Source organism: Zootoca vivipara, chromosome 3, assembly GCF_963506605.1.
Source record: "Zootoca vivipara chromosome 3, rZooViv1.1, whole genome shotgun sequence".
Lineage (NCBI taxonomy): Eukaryota > Metazoa > Chordata > Lepidosauria > Squamata > Lacertidae > Zootoca > Zootoca vivipara.
This window is the reverse complement of record NC_083278.1, coordinates 106,146,456-106,167,595: the sequence shown is the minus strand read 5'-3', so window position 1 is coordinate 106,167,595 and position 21,140 is coordinate 106,146,456. Positions and strand designations below refer to the sequence as shown.

The following is a 21,140-nucleotide window of genomic DNA, read 5'->3' as shown; positions in this document are numbered from 1 at the left end:
GGGCGGGGAATACTATGACAAGAAAGCATTCATAACAGGCTGAAAAATACTCAGCATTAGATGTTATAATGGGAGATTATGTAAGGTAATGTAAATAAATTAGTAGAGTAAGAAAATGCAGTTGGAAGGACAGTAGATAGGAAACCATGGAAAGAGTGGAAGGGATGTATAATTTAAGATATAGAGGATTTAAATAATCTTGGGAGAATTTAGATACGTTACAGGTAGGTAGCCGTGTTGGTCTGAGTCGAAACAAAATAAAAAAATTCCTTCAGTAGCACCTTAAAGACCAACTAAGTTTTTATTTTGGTATGAGAAGTGTGCATGCACACGAAAGCTCATACCAAAATAAAAACTTAGTTGGTCTTTAAGGTGCTACTGAATGATTTTTTTTATTTAGATACATTGTTATTACTATCATATGTTTTTGTTTTATACCTATGGTACCTTTTCTCTATTATTTTATGTATGTCTTTAACATAGTATGTGCTGACGACGAGATACAGGTGATACAGAATATTGTTGAAAAGTGCATTTATTTCAGTAATGCCACTTATTATTATTTTATTTTTATTTTTTACAAATGCTTTCTTTTGGAAATTCCACAGTAATAAAACAAATAGTTACAATAATACAAAAATAAGCAACGCTATTACATTTCATTAATTGCATTCCATTTATAATTGACCCACCTAACGACAAATAATTACAATTACAACAAATAAAGGCTTGACATATCTTGCTTTGCATGTCATGCATCTATCTCATATATTGGTCTCACCTTGTAAGTTGCATTACTGAAATAAATGCACTTTTCGACGATATTCTAATTTTCCAAGTTTCACCTGTAAAACAGGAGAGAGAGAGAGAGAGAGAGAGAGAGAGAGAGAGAGAGAGAGAGAGAGAGTCCTGGTCGATAAGGCTATATGTTTACTCTGAGAAACTTGGGTGCTTAGGATGTGTAAAAAAAAACCCTTTAAGTGTTCAACATGCTTCACACATGGCACTATTGTCATCCTTGCAATCAGTATTGTTATCACCCATGTTACAGATGGGGAGATCGAGGGTGAGAGAAAGTGACCTGCCCAAGGCCACCTAGTGAGGACATAGTAGGGTTGAGTTGCGATTCCAGCCAAGAACATCCAGACTTGTAGCTCTCTTTGGCCACTAGATCAGGCCAGCAATCTTAGTAGTAGTTGTGGTGAGTGCGCGATGGACCATTGGGTGGAATTCAACGTTGTGGTATTACAGACATTCTGTCTGCGCAAACATATCAGCTTTTCCTCCTCCTGTGAGCTGTACTGGGGGGTTCTGGAACACCCCCAAGTCAGTTTGAAGGGGAAGGGGGGGAAGCCCCATAGCACAAGCAGAAACCCTTGAGCAAGGCTTCCAATGACAGGATTAATTTGGGCAACTCTTGCCCAGTATTGGCAAAAAAACACAATGTTACATAATAAGATTACTTGTCTGGGAAGAATGGTCTAAAGAAGTTTTGCAGGAGTTATGAACAAAGCAATGAATGCACCTACCTAAAATTACTAATTAATGGCTAATAGAAACTACTGCAATATTAGTATTCATTATTATCATCATCAACGCTCTGACCTTGTTTGGAAAGTCTTGTCAGGAGCTTCCTGGCTGACGAATGACTCCCTTGTCTGACTCTTCCCTCAGGGGTTGCAGGCTAGGCCTCAGGGGGTCCACATCTTGATTTGTTCTCTCTCCTGCTTACCCTGTTGGTTTCACACAAGCGCTCATGCCAGGGAGCCTGGCTGTGAAGCCATTTCTCTCTGGCTTGTCTTGTCACCTCCAGAGGCATCAGGGGAGGTTTCCTCGTAAGCCGTGATCGCCTCTGACATGCATCAAAGACGTGACACTACCAGGCACGTGCCTTTCACAGTCAAAGGGGTAATCTTTCCAACCATGACTGTAATTGATTTCCATGTCAACCTTCACACACCCTCTTGGACCTTAGATAAGCGTATCGCTCGATTGGGCAGCTTTCGCTCTGGATTAGAGGCCAAGCATGGAGGCTTTCTGACAGTTTAATTAAATGATTCATTGTCAGCCCATCACTCAAGCCTGCCACTTTGGGTTAAGAGTGGATGAGTCTTGCCGAGTCACAATAGGAGCAGGGGAGGAGGCAAATTATGGGGTGGAAGTGATAAATACAACTGACTGCAGAAGATTGTTTGGGATGAAGCGAGGAGCCCGAGAGAGGGAAAGGCATGTTAGCTATCGTCATTCCCTGGGAGAAAAATCCCTCCGCAAGCTTGTCGAGATTCCCCAGTATTACCGTTATTTCGTCATTTTAGAAAGTGCTTTGAGTTTCCAAAGAAACTCGCAATTGCATAAGGCACTGAATGCTCTCCTGCCTCATCCCTCAGTCTGCTTTGCACAACGTGGTAAGCCAAACTATGACTCTGTAAGACTGCTGAAACATGCCTGCTACCAGATTGAAGCTTACATCTGCTGTGTCATCCAAACTGGGGTGCACCATGGCCAAGCTCTCTCCGCATTAACCGTGAGCTGTAGCTAAGGTTTGTTATTGCTAATTGTGCATTGTAGGGATGGAGAATTTGGTTCAGTTCGGGTTTAATTCACACTTTCCTAAACAATCTGCAAACACAACAATCTTTCAAAATTTGCATTTTTTCCGAATTTAGCAAGGCCGTTCTCTTGCCAAGTAATGTGTGCAAAAGTGCATGCACTAGGGCAAAATGTGCACATTTTTTGTTTGAGGAACTTGGGTTTTTGCTATAACGGAAGTGTCCAGAAAATGCACTGTGAAGCGTGGGGATAAGTTTTGCTTGGCGCATTATTGTCCGAACTCCCTGCAAGCCAATCAGGACGAATGCTCAATTAACAGGTCATCTGGTAACAACCTTAAGTAGTAATTCTGGTCTATAAATGTGAAGGTAATGAAGTTACTTGTCAGGTTGACAAATGCATTATTTTGGGGTGAAGAACGCAATTGGAAAATTAGAATATTTGCAAATGAAGTGATGCATAGCAGGATTTCCCCCTTTAAATGAGCAAATCGAACTTTGAAGAACTGTTACATTGCAAAAAAAAGGGTGTGTGTGCTTCTTTTCATGTCTTTCAGGCCACCCCAGGTCCAAATCCCCAATTAGCTATGAAATTCATTTTGTAATCTTGGATAAGTCACTTTCTTTCGACCTAACCTACCACAGAGCTCTGCCATGAGGATGAAATGGAAAGAGGGATGAACCTTGTATGCTGCCTGGAATTCCTGGGTGGAGAAGTGCAACTCACTGAATTCTTATCACTTTGCCAGAGACTGTCTGATCAACTTTCTGTGGGAGTCACAGTCAGGGCCGGCTCTACGGACAGGCTGGGTGGCGCAGGGCACCACAGTGCCGGCCTGCCAGGGGGGGTGCCACGCAGCCGCGCCTGCCTGCCCGCCGGCCGCTCCGCTGTGCAGCAAGCCCGCCCGCCCGCCGCGCAGCAGCGCCCTCGGCGACCGCGCTGTGTGCTGAGCCCGGCCGGCTGCCCACCCGTCGCACTGGAAAACGGGGCGGCGGGGGGCGGCGGAGGGATCCGTCGCACCACAGCGGCAGGGCGCCAAAGGTGCTTAAGACGGCCCTGGTCACAGTTTGAAGGCTGTTGTTGTTTTATGGAATAAAAGTTATTTACCACAAATTCCTTTTTAAAGGGGTGGGGAGAGTTTGTCTTAAGGAGTATTTTAGTAGAATTTTGCCGTGTTTTGTTTTGTTTTTTAAAAAAGAATCTAACAGCCATTGTCTCTTTATTGCAGAAGGCTGTATAAAAATGGACTCAGCGAAATTGAAGACCATGCCTTCAATGGGACCATCTTGTCCAGTCTGTGTGTATTATTTCTTTATTCTACTGATTTGGCTCTTTGGAGGGCATTCCATGGGAGATATATATTGCAGCAAACTAACTTCGGTTACAGTTTTGTTATCCGTAGAACAGATTTAAGTAGAGGGTGGTGTCCAACTGAGCTGAACTCAGATTAGAGCAGGCATCCCCAAACTTCAGCCCTCCAGATGTTTTGGACTACAATTCCCATCTTCCCCAACCACTGGTCCTGTTAGCTAGGGATCATGGGAGTTGTAGGCCAAAACATCTGGATGGCCGCAGTTTGGGGATGCCTGGATTAGAGCCACGGCAGTTGCAACCCCTCCAGTGTGACGTGGGCCAAATCCAGGACACCATCTTCTGGGTCGGAAATCCCATGCGAGTCATGTGACCCATGTGAGATCTCAGCCCAAAATCACATAAAAGCAAGGAGCCCAGAATGGCTGCTGTGCTTTGATTGGGGGGGGGGTGCGTGTCCTGGTTTTTATGAGGCTGTTTTATGAGGCTGTTTATGATCATGGGTGTGCTAGGACCAATAATTTCTACTCTGAGTAAACCTTGGTTGAATGCCACCCATTGACATGCATCTCCCATTGATAGGAACCAGTGCTTAGAAATGCTTAACTGTAGTTGGATCGTGCTCAGTTTATTTCAGTGTATTTCTTTAGGTCAGCTCTGTGTTTGTGTGTGTTTAAGCTCTTTCTTTGCATAGAATATTGAGTCTTAAGCTAGGTAGTTTACACAAAGCTAAGGATCACTGTGTTGTTAGAGGTGGCGAATCAGGGGTGTAAATCCTACAACCGTTGAGTGAAATCATAACAGAGAGAGGAACAGTGGACGTTGCTTTATGCAGAGTCACACCATGGTCTACCAAGCTCTGTTGACAACAGGGTTATTTATCGGAACTCCCACTCAAAGCTGGAGCCAAAGTCCTTTGGATCCTCTGTGCGGGGGGTGATCCTTGGGCCCCTTACCTATGTCTCCCTGGAACTGGCATAAATGAAATGGGGGGGGGAAATACCCTGCCCACCTTAATATTAATAATAATAATAATAATTTATTATTTATACCCCGCCCATCTGTCTGGGCCTCTCCAGCCACTCTGGGCGGCTTCCAACAGATTAAAATACAATAATCTATTAAACCTTCTACCCTAACTGCCACAAGCTGGCAGGGCTTGAGGTCCAGCTGTGGGACTGACACTTCACACCTCCCTGACTCCATTTCGGATTGTTCTTCCCATCCCGGAGCCAGCGGCGGAGCAAGCCGATCGGGCACCTGGGGCGGTATGCATGCCCTGCGCCTAGGGGTGGGGCCAGCCGCCCGCGGGGCAGGACGAGCCGGGCAGGACACTCTGCAAGGCCTCCAAGGAGTCTGCCTGCCTCCTCCCACTCAGTCGCCCTACAGCTGAGGGGGAGGTGGCGGGCAGACGATTTGGGGCACTCCCGTGTCACTCCCAGGAGAGATGCGTGGCTCAGGCCCGCTGCAGGCCCCGCGGTGAGTGCTGCTCGGCATTTTGTCACCCCCCCTCAGTGGTGACACCCGGGACGGACCACCCCCATCGCACCCCCCCTTCCTCCGCCCCTGCCCAGAGCAGACTTACAGTCTAAAATACACAAGACAAAAGGAGGGAAGAGGTGAAAAAAGCAAACTCAGGCGATCGTGCTTAAAGTTAAAGGGCCCCCAATGATGGTTGCAGGGTCCGGATGGGTTCATAGCCTTTCTTTAAAAATACATAGCTGCCAAGTTCCGGCCTGAGAAATAAGGGACTGGACCGGAAGTAGCAGACCGGAAGTAGCGCTGTCGCCATTTTGGAACTGGGTGGAGCATGCTCAGAAGCGACTTTTGATGCTGCTCTGCCCTGTTCCAAAATGGCCACCGCACCAGAAGTCGTGCTGCAGCCATTTTGGAACTGGGCAAAGCAGCATCAAAAGTCGCTTCTGAGCATGCTCCGCCCAGTTCCAAAATGGCCGTCGCGCCAGAATAAACCGGGGGAAAACAAAAAAATCTGTTTTTTCGGCTGGGAACAGCTGGAAAAACGGGGATTTCCCAGGAAATACGGAAGACTTGGCAGCTATGAAAATAACTGACTAGTTAATTAAACATTAGCCATTTAAGCAACCCTAGCTAGTTGATTTGGGGGGGGGGATCAAACTGTAACCATAACTTTTATTTATTTCTTCTTTCTAATACAGAAATCTGAGTGGTAATGACAAGCTGGAAAAATTACCTAATGAAGTTTTCCAGGGAGCCAATGGACCAGGCATTTTGTAAGTAATAGTTCTCACTAATTTTTTGCTGCTGTTGTGTCAGTATCTCAGATGAGTCGTCACAACAGACAAGGAGGCACATCCATAGATATTCAGAATTCAAAAACGCCGCACCCCAGCCTGCTGTCTTACGGGGCATGGACCAGCAAGGCCTCCTCCCTATGATTATTCTGTTCGTGTGTCCAGGCTAATGGATTTTTCAATCGCACGATCATGTTCAGCAGTGCTTGCCTCTCTCGGGCAGAACCCTCCATCTCTGGGCAGCGGAAAGGCCTCTGACTCCCACAGCATCGCCAGCCTCATGTAAATCTCACCATCTGTATTTGTCCTCTGCTCCTGATAATGTTTATTCCAACCCCCCCTGTTTTGTTTTGTTTCCCCTGCACAGGATTCCAGCTCTTCCTTATCCGTGATTTTAATATTTGGATAAGGCTGTAACTGAAGCTTCTTTGTAGCAGCCAAGCAATAAACATTTCTTTGAGATGGGGTTACAGCAGGGCGGGTGGGGGGGTGGGAGGGAAATAACCACCGTTTCCCTGTAGCGAGAAGTTAACGTGACGCCTTTGTAAGCAGGAGCCAAACACCATCAAATTCTGATGGGTTATCAAATTGATTTCACTGCTGTTCAGATTCATCCGATACTTCAAATTTAAACACTGAGTTATTTTTATGAGAATTATTCTGTTCTATTACATCGTTCTGTGGATGGTAAATTGCCTTCCCCCCCCTTTTTTTTTTTATCCTGGCCAAGATCATGAAAGAGAGTTTTTCTACTCATCTGTCACCGGAGAATACACCCAAACGTACTTTCACTTACAGGAATGATTGACCCATAATAACATCTTTGCTTGGCGAAAACAGAATTGACTAAATCAATTCTATTTCTTGCTTTCTTTTTCCAACCCCCCTCCACCACCGCCTCCTCTTCTTCTTTTTCTACCAGCACAACAAATTGTGGTTTTTTTTATTAAATTGCTCGACAGGCTGATTTAAGGCTCGTTGTTCCCGAATCAGTATTCAGGTGACAATTAACAATGCCGAGTAGTTTATATTCAAAAAGTAGGATCCGGAGCCAGTGTTTGCGTAGAAGGTGAAGCCGCACATTGAGTTGCAAGGTGGTGCCACTCAAGTTAACAATGGAACTAGAACTCGGGACTAAGTGGGGTATCAGCTGGGGATCCACCCTGTCCTGTCTTCTCCTATCAATCTCTAACCAACATAAGGTGCTTCAGAGAGATTGGCCGGGTAAGCAAGAAGACCGGTTCACAGCAAGATGGAGAACCAGGGGCGTAGAAAGATAGGGGCGGTGGGGGCAGGGCGCCCTGGGCAGCGAGATCCCAGGGGTGCCATCGTGGCTGCCCGCCCCACCCCCAAAAGGCCCACCCCTGCGCATGGCGCACCCCGCCCCCAAAACGTGTGTCCCGCCCCTGCGCACACCACGCCCCGCCCCCAGAACACCCACCACATCCCTGGGGGCAGCGCGACTGCTCTCCGCCCCTGGTGGCGGAGCATGAAGCTCCGCCGCTGTGGAGAACCTGTGGCCCTCAAGATGTTGTTGGACTACAACTCCCATCATCCCTGATGATCGGTCCTGCTGGCTGGGGCTGATGGGGAGTCCAACTGTATCTCAAAGGCTGCCGTCTCCCCAGCCCCTGCTTTATCGGCACCTCCAAATCTACATGCTGATCAAGGTGGGCCACTTCTGCCTGCCAAATGGTAGAACCAGCCCTTTCTATAATTGGACCTGAGATTGGTTCCCTTACCTGGCCCAAATTTAGTTGTGCGGTCTGCCCATGAAAAGGAACACGTTCCAAAGAGTATGCAAATGCACAGCAATAAGATGCCCAAGATGAAAGCTTCATCGCCAGCATCCGGTTGGATCGGTTAAAGGCAACATTTTTTACCTACTGTATTGTCATTCATTATGTAAGCCACTTTATCAGCTTTACCAGTATGTCTGCCCTCCTCCCTTTGCAATGAACAGTGGTCATCTTCAGATTCTCACCACCCCACCCAACCCCACCCGCTTTCATGCTGACCTAATGGTCAATTTGCTGCAATGAGCAGAAGCCCTCAAGTTTTTACCCTCTCCAGGCCCCTTCAGCTTCAGCCTCCGTCAGGGAATCGTCCCTCCTTGCTCCACCCATTTTGTGCCATCATCCAACACTCATTCATTTTTGGGGTGCCTTCTCTCCTTCAGACCACTCATGTACTGTGAAGACAGTCCTTGACCAAATGGCAAACCACTTGAATTCTCTGCATGGCACTTTTCCTCATACACACTGGTTTGTTTCCGTGTATTGTGGCCTTGCAGCTGTGAAGCATCATCTGAACACACACACACACAAACCCCTCTAGTGTCAATATCTCGCCGTGCTAATGCTGCAAGAACTTGTATTTTGGGGACATGGAAGCCAAATAGATTGCCTGTTGTCTCCTCCTTGTCAGCTCTCGTTGCTATTTTCTTGCAGAAAGCAATCATATCTGTTCAGCATGGCTTCCCTCCTGGAAAACTGGGCTTGGTACTAGCAACCTTGACATCCATATCCCTTTATATGAGTTTCCTCCCCCCTCCCCCCCAAAAAAGAAAGCTAAAAGCCAGCTATTACCTGCAGGCTGCCTGTCTACAGGCTAACATGGGATGTTCATGAACATTCTAACTGCCCAGGAGAAATGCATCAAATGTGTCAGCTTTGCTAGAACTTTGGCAAACAGTGTGATTTCTAAGAAGGAAATGAAAGGCCCCTTTGCATAGCTGCCAAGTTATCCCTTTTTTAAAGGGATTTTCCCTCATGCTGAATAGACTTCCTCGCGAGAAAAGGGAAAACTTGGCAGCTATGGGCCCCTTTGGGTGAGGCAAAAAATTCATGCAGGATCCAAAGACAAAACGGGTTGGGTGCTGACGACAGAGGAGGAACCAATAGGCAAAGGAGCTTCAGAGATGGATGCCCTGAGGACCAGGGAGAACAAAGTGAGGCTCAGTGGGGTACAAGTTGAAGTTAGGGCAGGCAACAGAGAATGGGGCATGTGTACCTTTAACATGTTATCAGCAGAATTAATCTGGCATGGGCATGGGTGAACCTGCTGGAATTCCCTCTTCCCACAAAATTGTTCGTTGAAAGATTAAGGAGCTCTATCCGTAGGGTTGCCAGACTCAACAGAGGACAGGACTTCTGTGCCTTTAATTGCCCTGCTCTCTTTTGAGTCTGGAAACCTTAAAGAGAAACCAGCAGACCCTTTGTTTGATTTCCAAGCAAAGGGTCTGCTGGTTTCTCCTTAAGGTTTCCAGACTCAAAAGAGAGCAGGGCAATTAAAGGCACAGAAGTCCTGTCCTCTGTTGAGTCTGGCAACCCTATCTATCTGTCTCTGTGTCAGCTGAGGCGACGGCCAGGCATTGGCCCAGGTTGCAGCTGGGGCTCAATCGCGGACATGATCAGAGACAGTCGGAAATCAGGAACCACAACAGGCAGAGTCTGTAAGGACTCGCTGCACCACTTGAGAAACTGGCTTGGATATAAGGCCTTTATGCAGTCTGGTGTGTCCTGATTGGCTTGTAGAGTCAGCTGACTCCCTTCAGGCTAAATATGCGCTTAAGGGCACCTTTCCCCTTAAGGCAGGGTGTTTCCCAGGCCACCGCCCACTCTCATTAGGCCACACCCCTTTCATGCTCTTCTTCGAACCCTACTTGAACGCTTTCGCCTAGTTGGGAAGGTGTCATTGAAAAGACTCTTGCCTGCCTGGCTGGAGAGGTGTGTTCAGAAACCATTCTCATCCTAAGGACTAGCCAGCCTGGTCTTCTGATGATCCAGAGGTCTGGTGGTGCAAATAGCTAGCTGCTGAAGACCATAGCTGAGAGCTTTTCTCAATGTCTTAAAGCAGTGGTTCCCAACAGGTGGTCCGCGGACCCCCAGGGGTCCGCGAGCTATGCCAGAGGGGTCCGCAAGATGCTATTAGAATAAAAAATATATTAAATATATTTCGTATGATAACAGATTTTTTGTTTTGGCTGCTTCCTGCATGAGCAGAGTCTAGCGCAAAACTAAAATTAGATAGAGGAAGTAGTTCTGCTGTATGCCGTTAGGTGGCGCTTTACAAACACTACTGTTTTGCAAAGAGGCAGTGCACGCATTCTACTAACGCTCACCTCCCCAAGATGCTTTGCGCGCGTCGGCTTCATTTGTGCACTACTGCGCAGGTACCCTGTCTTCTCCATTCCCCTCCCTCCTCCCTGGCGCGCGCTGCCTCTTTGCAAAATAGTAGTGTTTGTAAACAAAGCGTTGTTTTTCGCGGAAGCTACAGTTCGCGTAGTTAAAAATGGACCGTTGGTTAAAAAGTGGTTCGTTAAAACGACAAAGGCCTACAGATGAAGAGGAAGATAATGCATTTGATGTTCAACCAAGTAAGTCAGTGACTCTCGAACCGATCTTGTCAGTGTCCATTGAACCTAAATCGTCGGCGTCCCTTGAACCTAACCCTTCCAAGATCAGTGTTAAGCTTACTGGAAAAATTAGATTAGGAATTAGGAATTAGATTTAGGATTAGGAATTAATGGGGGTCCTTGTCACAATAGTGGCTCGATGAGGGGTCCTTGAGAAAATTTTGTTGGGAACCCCTGTCTTAAAGTATCTGTACAAGTCTTTAGCTGCAGGTTTCTAGTATTTTAACACAAGGATCAGAGCGTATAGATGAGAAACTATGTCTTGAGCCCAGGAGAGTTTACAAATAGGGGTGTTGGAGAATTCCGACAGAAACGGGAATAGAAATTGCCGGTGTTTGCTTATTCCCATGTCTGAAACAGAAATCAATTCAGTGAATATGACCGATATTCCCTGTTGTTTTTGCTTTCAGTCCACAAGCAATACGTTATTGATTACATTTCTTCTCCCGTTTTGTATTGTGTTCCCTTTGCATTAACACGAATGGGGTAGAATGACACAATGATGATGCAGTTTAGGTAATTGATGATGTAAGTTAGGTAATATCACCACAGAGGACAGCAAGACAAGTAACATGGGTTTTGGCAGAAGATGGACTGCAGCAGAATGGAAACCCTGCTACATGTGATAGGGCACAATAAAAAATAATGCCTTCTGACGTCCCTACTTACAAGTAAGACCCACGTCTTCGGTAGGGCTTACTCTCAAGGAAGCTTGCACAAGATCATATTATTGTTTAGTGTTTCTTGCTAGTTTATTTTACGTTGCTAATGAAGGAGATTCTCAAAATGTGTCCAGCGTTCCATGTAAGTAGTGAATTGGTTTGTTTGGAATTATGAAGCAATCACATTTCTTCTTAAAGGGATATTTCAGAGACCAAGATCAGCCAGCTGCCCATCATTGGACTGGAGAATATTAACAAGCTGATAGCAAGATCTGCCTACAACTTAAAGAAACTACCTCCTTTGGACAAGTTCCGCTCCTTGACCCAGGCAAACCTCACCTACCCAAGCCACTGCTGTGCATTTGCAAACTGGACAAAACAAAAGTGAGTGACTCTATTTCTGTGCATTTAAGAGTCTGGATTTCTTTGTAAGTGTCCAAGTCTGTCTTGAGTCTTGAGTCACATGCCATTTCTCTGTCCTGCTATGAGAGAGACTGGTGTAGCACCTTTAAAGTTTCTCAAACAGTTTCAAAAACACGTAGGCTCACAGACTCCCAGCTCTCATGCCTTGAGCAGGAAATACCAATGGTCAAGTATGGTCACCTTTCCAGATGTAAGGAAGACTACCCATTAGACCAGAAATTGGGAAGCCTGTAACCCCTCTATATATTTGTTGGACTCCAGCTCCTATCAGCCCCAGCCAGCATGGCCAGTGGTCAAGGATGATGAGAGCTGTAGCTCAGGAAGGTATGTTGGGCTGCAGTTTCCCACTCCTGTTTTAAAGGATTCACCAATGAGAGTGGGAATCCAACAGCATGGAGGGGTTGCTAGTTTGCCACAGATGCAAGGCAACTTCTCTTCCTTCTTGCTAAGACCTTCTTCTTATAAGGCAGAGGAGGTTGGAGAGGGCCCAAGAGCTTTCACACACCACTTAAAAATTGCAGAATCGTAGAGTTGGAAGGGAATTGCAAGGCAGGAATCTCAGCTAAAGCAGCCATGACAGATGGCCATCCAATCTCTGCTTGAAAACCTCCAAGGAAGGCGAGTCTGTTTCATTGTTGAATAGCTCTTACTGTAAGAAAGTTCTTCCTGATCTTGAGTTGGAATCTCCTTTCTTGTAACTTGAAGTCATTGGTTCAAGCCCTACCCTCCAGAGCAGGAGAAAACAAGCTTGTTCCCTCTTCCATGGGACAGCCGTTGAGATATTTGAAGATGGCTGTCATAAATCAGATATCCTTCCAAAACCACACTTCTGTTTCTGCAGTGCAGCTTCCCAGGAAAGTACAAAAAAGCATTTGCTATGTAAAGCTTGCATAAATCTGCATAGATTGGTGAAAATAATGTATACAGGGCAGTAGCTATGGGGCGGTGAGGTGGGCCCCCGCCAGGGGCACAGGCGAGGAGGGGGCACAAAATCAGCTAAAAACATGTACATAAATATGTCTATAAATAAAAATATCAATTATTGCCTCATAAGAAAAGGTTTTAAGTAGAGGGTGAATTGAATGGTTGGAGGGGGGGGGGAGTTTGGAGGAGAGGCGGAAAGGAGAGCTAATTTTTCTGTGGTTAGGGGATGCAATCTGGACGGTTCTGCCAGGGGCGCAATATCACCTAGCTATGGCTCTGAATGTATACAGTTGCATTATAGCAGCATACAAAAATGTGTGTATCAGGAGAAATTTGTTCCAAAATGCTGGCAAATTATCATGGGACATTAAAAAACAAAACCTGTACAAACTGGTGTGGAAATGTAAAGTACTGAGCCTAAGACTCGGAAAATGAGAATCTGAGACAAACCAAAATTGACGTATTCACCCATCCCTGCTCGCTACCAGACAGACCCTTGCCTGCTTAGGCGAGAGCCCAAAGAAGTTGTTGGGCCGTTTTGAATCCAGCCAACAGAAGCGAGAGAAATCTTTCCTTTTTTGCAGCTTGCCCAAAAGAAGCAGACTTTGGGTGGTGAATTCAGGTACACATTGTTTTTGCCTCTGGGGGGACTGATGTTATTCAGTCTATATCTGAATGCCTGCTTGGTCCCTCCTATGTAGAATATGTATGTAAATGACAGACAATGGCAAAGTACTGTAGAAACAATCCTCAAGTCTGCAAGACTTGCCTTCACAAAAGAACTGCTTCACAAAAAGGCTGCTTCCGGAGGCTCTCTATCACTTTGGCAGATGGGAAGAGGACCATAGGCATTGAGGCAGCCGTAGGACAGGGTAGGAGTGGGCGCGATGAAATTGATACACCCACAGTGTGCATTTGCGTCCCTGATTTTCGAAAAGACTCATTAACAAGACCCCCGTGGAGCTTTACCAATGCTAATCACAGGGCCTCCTCAGCCTCTTAAATCAACCTTCCCTACAAATGATTTGCCACCAGTGGGGTATCGCAGGGCCTTCAAGCATCAAGGGTCCTCCTCATTTATCTCCATCTTTCTCAAGTATGCTTTGAAATTTACACGTTGATTGATTTAATTAACCCACAAACCCTGTCGGTTTGTGTTGCCGATCATGCATTTAACCGCTTCTCGGTTCAGCGTTTCATGGCATAGGTGGGCTGGTTTCAGCTTTGCAAAATCCATTATTATTATTATTATTATTATTATTATTATTATTATTATTATTATTATTTATGAGGACCCTCCTGGTCCACCACTCATGTTCAAAATTTGCAGACCAAGAGTGCATATGCTCAGGATGTCCTGGCGCTTAAGGCACAACCAATCTGCTTTAAGTGATCCTGAGTATGTACTCCTCGCTTAAGAAGTACTTGACAGCGCAGTGCTGTGCATGACTATTCAGAAGTAAGCCCAATTGAGTCCAGTGCGACTTGCTCCCAGGTAAGTGTGTAAGATTGCAGCTTTGGAACTGTCTTTGCAGTTGATAAGTAATCCACGAGCAAATGGCCAGTGGTTCTTTCACTCAATTAGTGTCTAGAATAGGCAGACAGATAGGTAGACAGACAGGTGTGTGTGTGTACAGTGCTTTCCCCCAAGAAAAATAGGTGCCGGAAATCACCGTGAAGTTGTTACAATAAGTCGCCAGGCGCCTTGGGGCAGCCCTGAACAGATGCTGGTTTGACAACAGCCATGTTCGCTGCCTGCAGAGGTTCTAAAACCTACAGCAAGGTGTCTCCCTAGCTAGTTTGGGGGTTGCCCCTGGTTCTGGTGCAGGTCAAATAAATGCGCCTCCGCCTCCCTCGTTCCCTTAGATTCAGGTGGATGGTGTGGGCAGCTCAGAAGGGCTCTTGCACAAACACACATGTGCAATGGTAGAGGCCTGGCTAGAAAGGTTAAAGCCCTCTGCCCCAACATGGGAGGCAGATAGAAGAAAAGAAAATATGAATTGGCCCCGTAGCTTGATCAAGCATGGCTAAGAGCGGCTAGGAGCTTTTTGCTCCCTGCTACTGTGATGTTGCCCCAGGTGACTATTTAAGAACATAAGGATAGAGTTCTGGGCACCAGAATTTAAGAAGGGTATTGAAACGGACTCCCTTGGAAGGTGTTGATCTGCCCTCCGTTAGAGGTTTTTAAGCAGAGGTTGGCTGGCCAACTGCCATGGATGCTTTAGTTGAGATTCCTGCATTGAATTAGATGGCCCCCGGGGCCCCTTCCCACCCTACAATTCTTTGATTCTACCCTCTTCTCATGGTAGCCAACCGGACGCCTGTGGGTAACCCACAAGCAGGATCTGAATGCAACAGCACTCTGCCCTCCTGTGGCTTCCAGCAACTGGTATTCAGAAGCATTGCTGCCTCCGACTGTGGAGGTCGAACGTAGTACACAGATCCATGCCCCAGTCTCCAAAGTTGGCCAGAGGCGATAAATAATGCACACCATATTGCTAGAAATATCCTGAGTATTTGCTCTGCGTTTATTTCAAGACCGAGACAAATTCTCCTAGGAATTTTTGCGGAGGTATGCGAGGGAGATATAACAAGAGTGAACAGGAGAGAGAGAAGGGCTGGTGGAATCAGAATAGGGTTGCACGAAACCTCATTATGGGGCTGCCCTCTCAGGACTCTGCGTTTGCCAATGTAAAAGATTTCCACGTCAAGCAATGCTTTCTTCCTCAACTTCAGAAAGAGAAATACTTTCTTCTCGCCAACAACCTCTCTTCTCCCACACAGAGGGGAGTGTGGGATGGGTGGCTGTTTTCTCTCTCCCCCCCCCAAACACCACTCCACTTGACATAGAAATGCAACGTCGGTTTCCAAACCTCCTCTGCAGTCAGTCATCCAGAGAGTTGCTGTTGTTTCCTCCTAAGCTTTGATCAAAGAAATCAAAGAAAGGTGATGATTCTTTCATGGGATTGAGTTCAGCGGCAGAGACTTCAAGTCAGCTTTTGTGTTCAAGATAGGCTCCCTCCCACACACACACACACACACACACACGAGGAAGACGAGAGATGAAGCTGGGGCTGTTTAGGGATTGGGGAGGTGGGAGGGAGAGAAATCGGTTCATTTCGCATTTGAAGGTGAGCCTACTTAATTCATGCTTCCTGAAATAATATGCGAACCAAAACGTAGCTGAAATTGAGACTTCTCTGAATTTTGCAGAGCAGTTCTGTTGTTACGCAATGCATGCATAAATGCATATATTGGGGGCGGGGCTGTTAAACTGTCCATATAAGTGCATATTGTTGATTTTTCTAAAAGCACAAATGATATATAAAATAACTTACATTATATTGGGGGAAATTGCTTTGCAAAAATGTATGCATTGTGCAAAATTGCACACGAGCATGCGTATAATTAGTGGGAACAGACAAAGTTCTTGTGGGGGGAGCTTCCCATATGTAGGGGTGAGAAAGCCCTCTGCCTTGTAGGTTATCTCTGTGCTGCCAATGGACAATGAACATGGATAGGGCAGATGATCTTAAAGAAGTAAGTTGAGATGGGAGTAGGTGCCCCTTCATATATTTGAACCCCAAGCCATTTAGGATTCTAAAGGTAAGTATCTGAACCTTGAACTGGACCCAGAGGTTTAGATATAAAGCCCTGTGTAATTTGTCATTAAAAAGAGATCTGCAAAGGGTTGTTAACAAGGGAAAATGCAATAGTTTGCCTGTGTGTGTACCTGCGCATGTGCAACTCTTCCTTTCTTGCTGCATTTTTGAGACTTGTGACCGCATTCTTCTTCTTCCCTTCCAGTTCTGTTTTCCACCCCATATGCAATAAGTCATCTCTCCTGCTAGATCCCGACGAGACAGATTTTGACCTGGACGAGCACGATTACTACCAAAGCCTGTGCAAGGAAGAGGTTCAAGTCATTTGCTTCCCTGAGCCAGACGCCTTCAACCCCTGCGAAGACATCATGGGCTACAATGTCCTCCGGGTTCTCATATGGTTCATCAGCATCCTCGCCATCACGGGGAACCTGGTTGTGTTCCTGATCATAGTCAACAGCCAGTCCAAGCTCACTGTCCCTCGGTTCCTCATGTGCAACCTTGCGTTTGCAGACCTGTGCACCGGTATCTATCTGTTGCTGATCGCCGTCAAAGACATACAGACCAAGAGCCAGTATTACAACTATGCCATCGACTGGCAAACGGGTGCCGGTTGCAACGCAGCCGGCTTCTTCACCGTCTTTGCCAGCGAACTTTCCGTCTACACCCTGACCTTCATTACGCTGGAGCGGTGGCACACCATAACCTATGCCATGGAGCTGGAACGCAAAGTCCGCTTCCGACACGCTGTGGCCATCATGCTTGTCGGGTGGGCTTTTGCCTTCACTGTGGCCATCCTCCCCATTTTCCAAGTCAGCAGCTACATGAAAGTTAGCATCTGCCTACCCATGGATATAGAAACTCGCCTTGCCCAGGCATATATCATGTTTCTGCTGGTACTGAACATCCTGGCCTTTCTCATCATCTGCACTTGCTACATCAGCATCTACATCACCGTGAGGAACCCCAACATCATCTCGTCCAACAGCGACACCAAAATTGCCAAGCGCATGGCGGTCCTGATCTTCACAGACTTCCTCTGCATGGCGCCCATCTCCTTTTTCGCCATATCGGCATCGCTCAAGCTCCCTCTCATCACCGTGTCCAACTCAAAGATCCTCCTGGTTCTGTTCTACCCCATCAACTCGTGCGCCAACCCGTTCCTGTACGCCATCTTCACCAAGAATTTTCGCAAGGATTTTTTCATTTTGCTGAGCAAATTTGGCCTTTGCGAAATGCATGCTCAGATTTACCGAACGGAAACCTCCTCCACCATTCCTACCTCTCATATGAAAAACGGGCACTGTACACCTGCTCCCAAAGCCAGCGAGGGACCTGCTTATGCATTAGTCCCCCTGAATCATGTGAACTCAGAACACACGGGGGTAGGACCCAAACCAATGGCTTCAAGTTCCAAGAAAGGAGATTCTGACTAAACCTACAGGGGGGGGGGACTTTCTAGGTTGTGGAGTCTTCTTCCTTGGGAGTTTTTCAGCACAGGCTGGATGGCCATCTGTCATGGATGCTTTAGCTGTGATTCCTGCATTGCAGGAGGTTGGACTAGATGACCCTTGGGTCCCTTCCAACTCTGCGGTTCTGTGATTCTATAATCCGTGGAGTTATGCCAAGAATTATCAAAAGAGGGACCCACGTTTTCCTGGAGAGACAGAGAATTACAGAAGAAGACAAAAGCTTCTGTTCTTACCATTTACATTCCAGAATGTACCAAACCTAAGTGTTCTTTAGTCACATGGATTAGGTATGCCTACCTATGAGTTGCGTTGTGACTTGATTTTGCCAGGTACTCAAACAGATTCTGCAAAACAAAAACTTAATTTTTAAACTTCTGGGGAGTTGTTTTTTTTTCCCCTTACTGGGTGACCCCACAAACTGAAAGCTTACTTAGCACTCACCTAGACTTCCTTTTGTGTTGTATTTCTAGGCCCAGGTCTGGGCTTTAAAGCTCCATGTCCGAGCAGGTTTTGTTGCTGTTTGTTTGTCCTGTCACTTTCCCCAGGAAAACCCACATTTTACCACTGAATGGGAGAAAATGGCAATCGGGTTTTCCGTGGATTGTCGTTTGCTCTGATTCAGTAGCAAAACATGGGGTTTTTCCGAGCAGAGGCAGATTTAGGGCAGCACAGCCGGTTCTCCCACACCAGGTGCTGAACAGAGGGTGGTGCCACAAGGCATTGCAACTATGACATAATGAATTTAGCAGCATGGAAGGCAAGAGCAGGGGATTGCCAAATTACAGGGCACCACCTGACCTGTGCCTGGAAAGTGCAGTGCAAAAGGAAGTCTGGATGAGCCCCAAATGAATGTTTTGAGATGCTTTGTATCAAAATATTTGTATCAAGATATTGTATCTTTGTATCAAGATATTGAGGGAGTCCGACTCCCATCAGCCCAAGCCCATGTGGTTAACGGTCAAGGATCATGAGAGCTGCCATCCAACAACATCTCGCCATAGCTTTCCCACCCCTTATCTACTGAATTGGCAGAAGCTCTCCAAACTCTCATGCAATGGTCTTTCCAAGTGGTTCTACTACCTACAAACCAAATATGCTGAAGGTTGAACCTGAGACCTTCTGCATGCAAAATGTGTGCTCTGTCACTGATTTAGCCCTTTCTACGTGTTTGCCTCAGTAATAAAAGGGAAGCACTATGGGTCCTTGCTTCCAGAACCAGGTAAGAGTGAGCATTACTCCCTGAACCATCCAATCAGTGTAATTTCTTGGTAATATTCGAGGAGGCTCACGGCCACACTTCAGTAGATAGAGCCTGGAAGATTCACGCTCAGCATCTCCTCCACTTTTCAAAGTTAAAAGCTGCCAGCAGGGCAAGGAATGGATTGATCTATATTGCACGGGGAGGGGGTTAACCCTTTCTTCTTATGCCATTTCCCTGATTTAAACGTCCCCTCCATGCTCCCGCTTGCCCGCAAGGAAAAATAATCAGGTGAGCTATAGGTACATGTATGTTCTCTCAACCAGAACAAACAGCAGCATGTGGCGAGAGAGGGGAAAGCTTAGATTATATATTTTAAAAATGGTGTCGGGTAAAGTGCATAGCTGCCAAGTCTCCTGTTTTCTCCGGGAAACCCCCGTTTTTCCAGCTGTTCCCAGCCGAAAAAACGGATTTTTTTTTTGTTTTTTCACGGTTTATTCTGGCGCGGCGGCCATTTTGGAACTGGGTGGAGCATGCTCAGAAGCGACTTTTGATGCTGCTCTGCCCAGTTCCAAAATGGCCGCAGCGCGACTTCTGGTGCGGCGGCCATTTTGGAACTGGGCACAGCAGCATCAAAAGTCACTTCTGAGCATGCTCCTCCCAGTTCCAAAATGGCCACCACGCTACTTCAGGTATGCTACTTTCGGTCTGGTCCCTTATTTTTCAGAGAGCAACTTGGCAGGTATGGTAAAGGGTTAACTCCCCACATAATACTATGAAGTTGATGTGACTCACAGCTTCTTTTAAGATAAAAACAACAACAACAACAACAACAACAACAACAACAACAACAACAACAGCGACAAATGGAATAGCATGATCACAGATCTCGCATGTCTTATGTACCTGTGCTTTCAGTTGTTCTCATTCCAGTCTGGCTTCAGGCCTAGTCATGGCACTGAAACTGCCTTGGTCCCCCTTTTTGATGCCATTTATTGGGAAAGAGATGGGGAAATTGTGACCCTGGTTGTTCTTGATCTTTTGGTGGCTCTTGTTACCATTAACCACAGTATCCTTCTGAGGTCCCAGGAAGGTAGGGGGCCCAGGACGTCAGCGGTTCCTCTCCTACCTCCATCACCATTTCCACAAGTAGTCATGGGAGGAGGCTGTTCAGCACCATGAGAGTTGTCCTGGCTCCATCTTGTCCTCCCATGTTATTTAAAATCTGTATGAGGCCTGTGGCCGCTGTCATCGGGAGATTTGGTGTGAAGTGTCATCCATATGCAGGCGATACCCAGCTCTAGCTCTCTTTCATCTGAATTAGGAGAGGCAGTGATGGATTGGATGTGGGTCGAGAAATTGAAGCTGGATCCTGAAAAGACAGAGGTGTTGTGTGTCCTGGGTTCTCACATCCACGAGGCGGGGAAGCGGCCTGCCCTGGATGGGGTTGCACTCCCCTAGAAGGAGCAAGTTTGTAGCTTGGGTGCTAATGGGATGGATCTACACATGGGGGCGGGGGAAGGAACGCTATAAGTCAGAAATTAAAATGTTACAACGAAAAGGGGGGAAACCGCTATGTAAAAAATCACATAAAATTATTTTTGCTCTCTGGCGCCATCTGGTGTTGCATGTTTATAATGAATTCAAAACTTTTTTTTTTAACTAATGTAGCTGAGCCCCTGGACTCAGCACTGTCACTGGCGGCTCAGGTGGCCTCAGGAGCAACAAGTGCCTTTTTACAGTTTGCCACCTATGGTCCCTTTTGGATAGAGATGACTTAGCCACTGTGCTCCATGCTCTAGTAATATCCAGGTTGGATTGTTGCAGGGCACTCTACATGGGGCTGCCCTTGAAGACTACTCAGAAATGTCTATTGGTACAAAATGCAGCAGCCAGATTATTGGCTGGGGTTCCATTTAAAACTCCTGTTTTAAAACAGCTGTTTTGGTTGCCCGTTCATTTCTGGGCCCAATTCAAGGTGCTCACATTAGTATTTAAAGCCCTAACCAACTCAGGCCCTGTATATCTAAAAGACTGCCTCTTTCCCCACAAACCTTCCTATGTGCTGAGATCAGCAGAGGAGGCCCCCTTGTTAGAGGTTCAAGGGGTGGCTGTCTGGGACAGGGCCTTCTCTGTGGTGTCCCCTAGGCTGTGAAACTTCCTCCCCAGAAAGGTGCATCTGGCATCTTCATTGTACAGCTTCCAGCAAACACCGAAGACCTCTCAACCTTGGCTTTTGAAATTTGAGGTGTATCTTTTTTAGGACCCACCTTATATTGGTGATTATTATTTTTAGGACCTTAGGGTG

General features: G+C 46.5%; 1 protein-coding gene across 1 annotated transcript in view; it reads left to right on the top strand.

Moving 5' to 3' along the window:
- FSHR (follicle stimulating hormone receptor) overlaps nucleotides 1-18,008 on the top strand; it is an 88,166-nt gene extending 70,158 nt beyond the window's left edge. The window contains exons 7-10 of the mRNA XM_035110488.2: nucleotides 3,779-3,847; nucleotides 6,039-6,113; nucleotides 11,412-11,597; nucleotides 16,368-18,008. Of these exons, the coding sequence (XP_034966379.2) occupies nucleotides 3,779-3,847; nucleotides 6,039-6,113; nucleotides 11,412-11,597; nucleotides 16,368-17,598 (1,561 nt within the window). The 3' untranslated portion in view covers nucleotides 17,599-18,008. The remainder of the gene's footprint in view (nucleotides 1-3,778; nucleotides 3,848-6,038; nucleotides 6,114-11,411; nucleotides 11,598-16,367) is intronic.
- The last annotated feature ends 3,132 nt before the right edge of the window (nucleotides 18,009-21,140 follow it).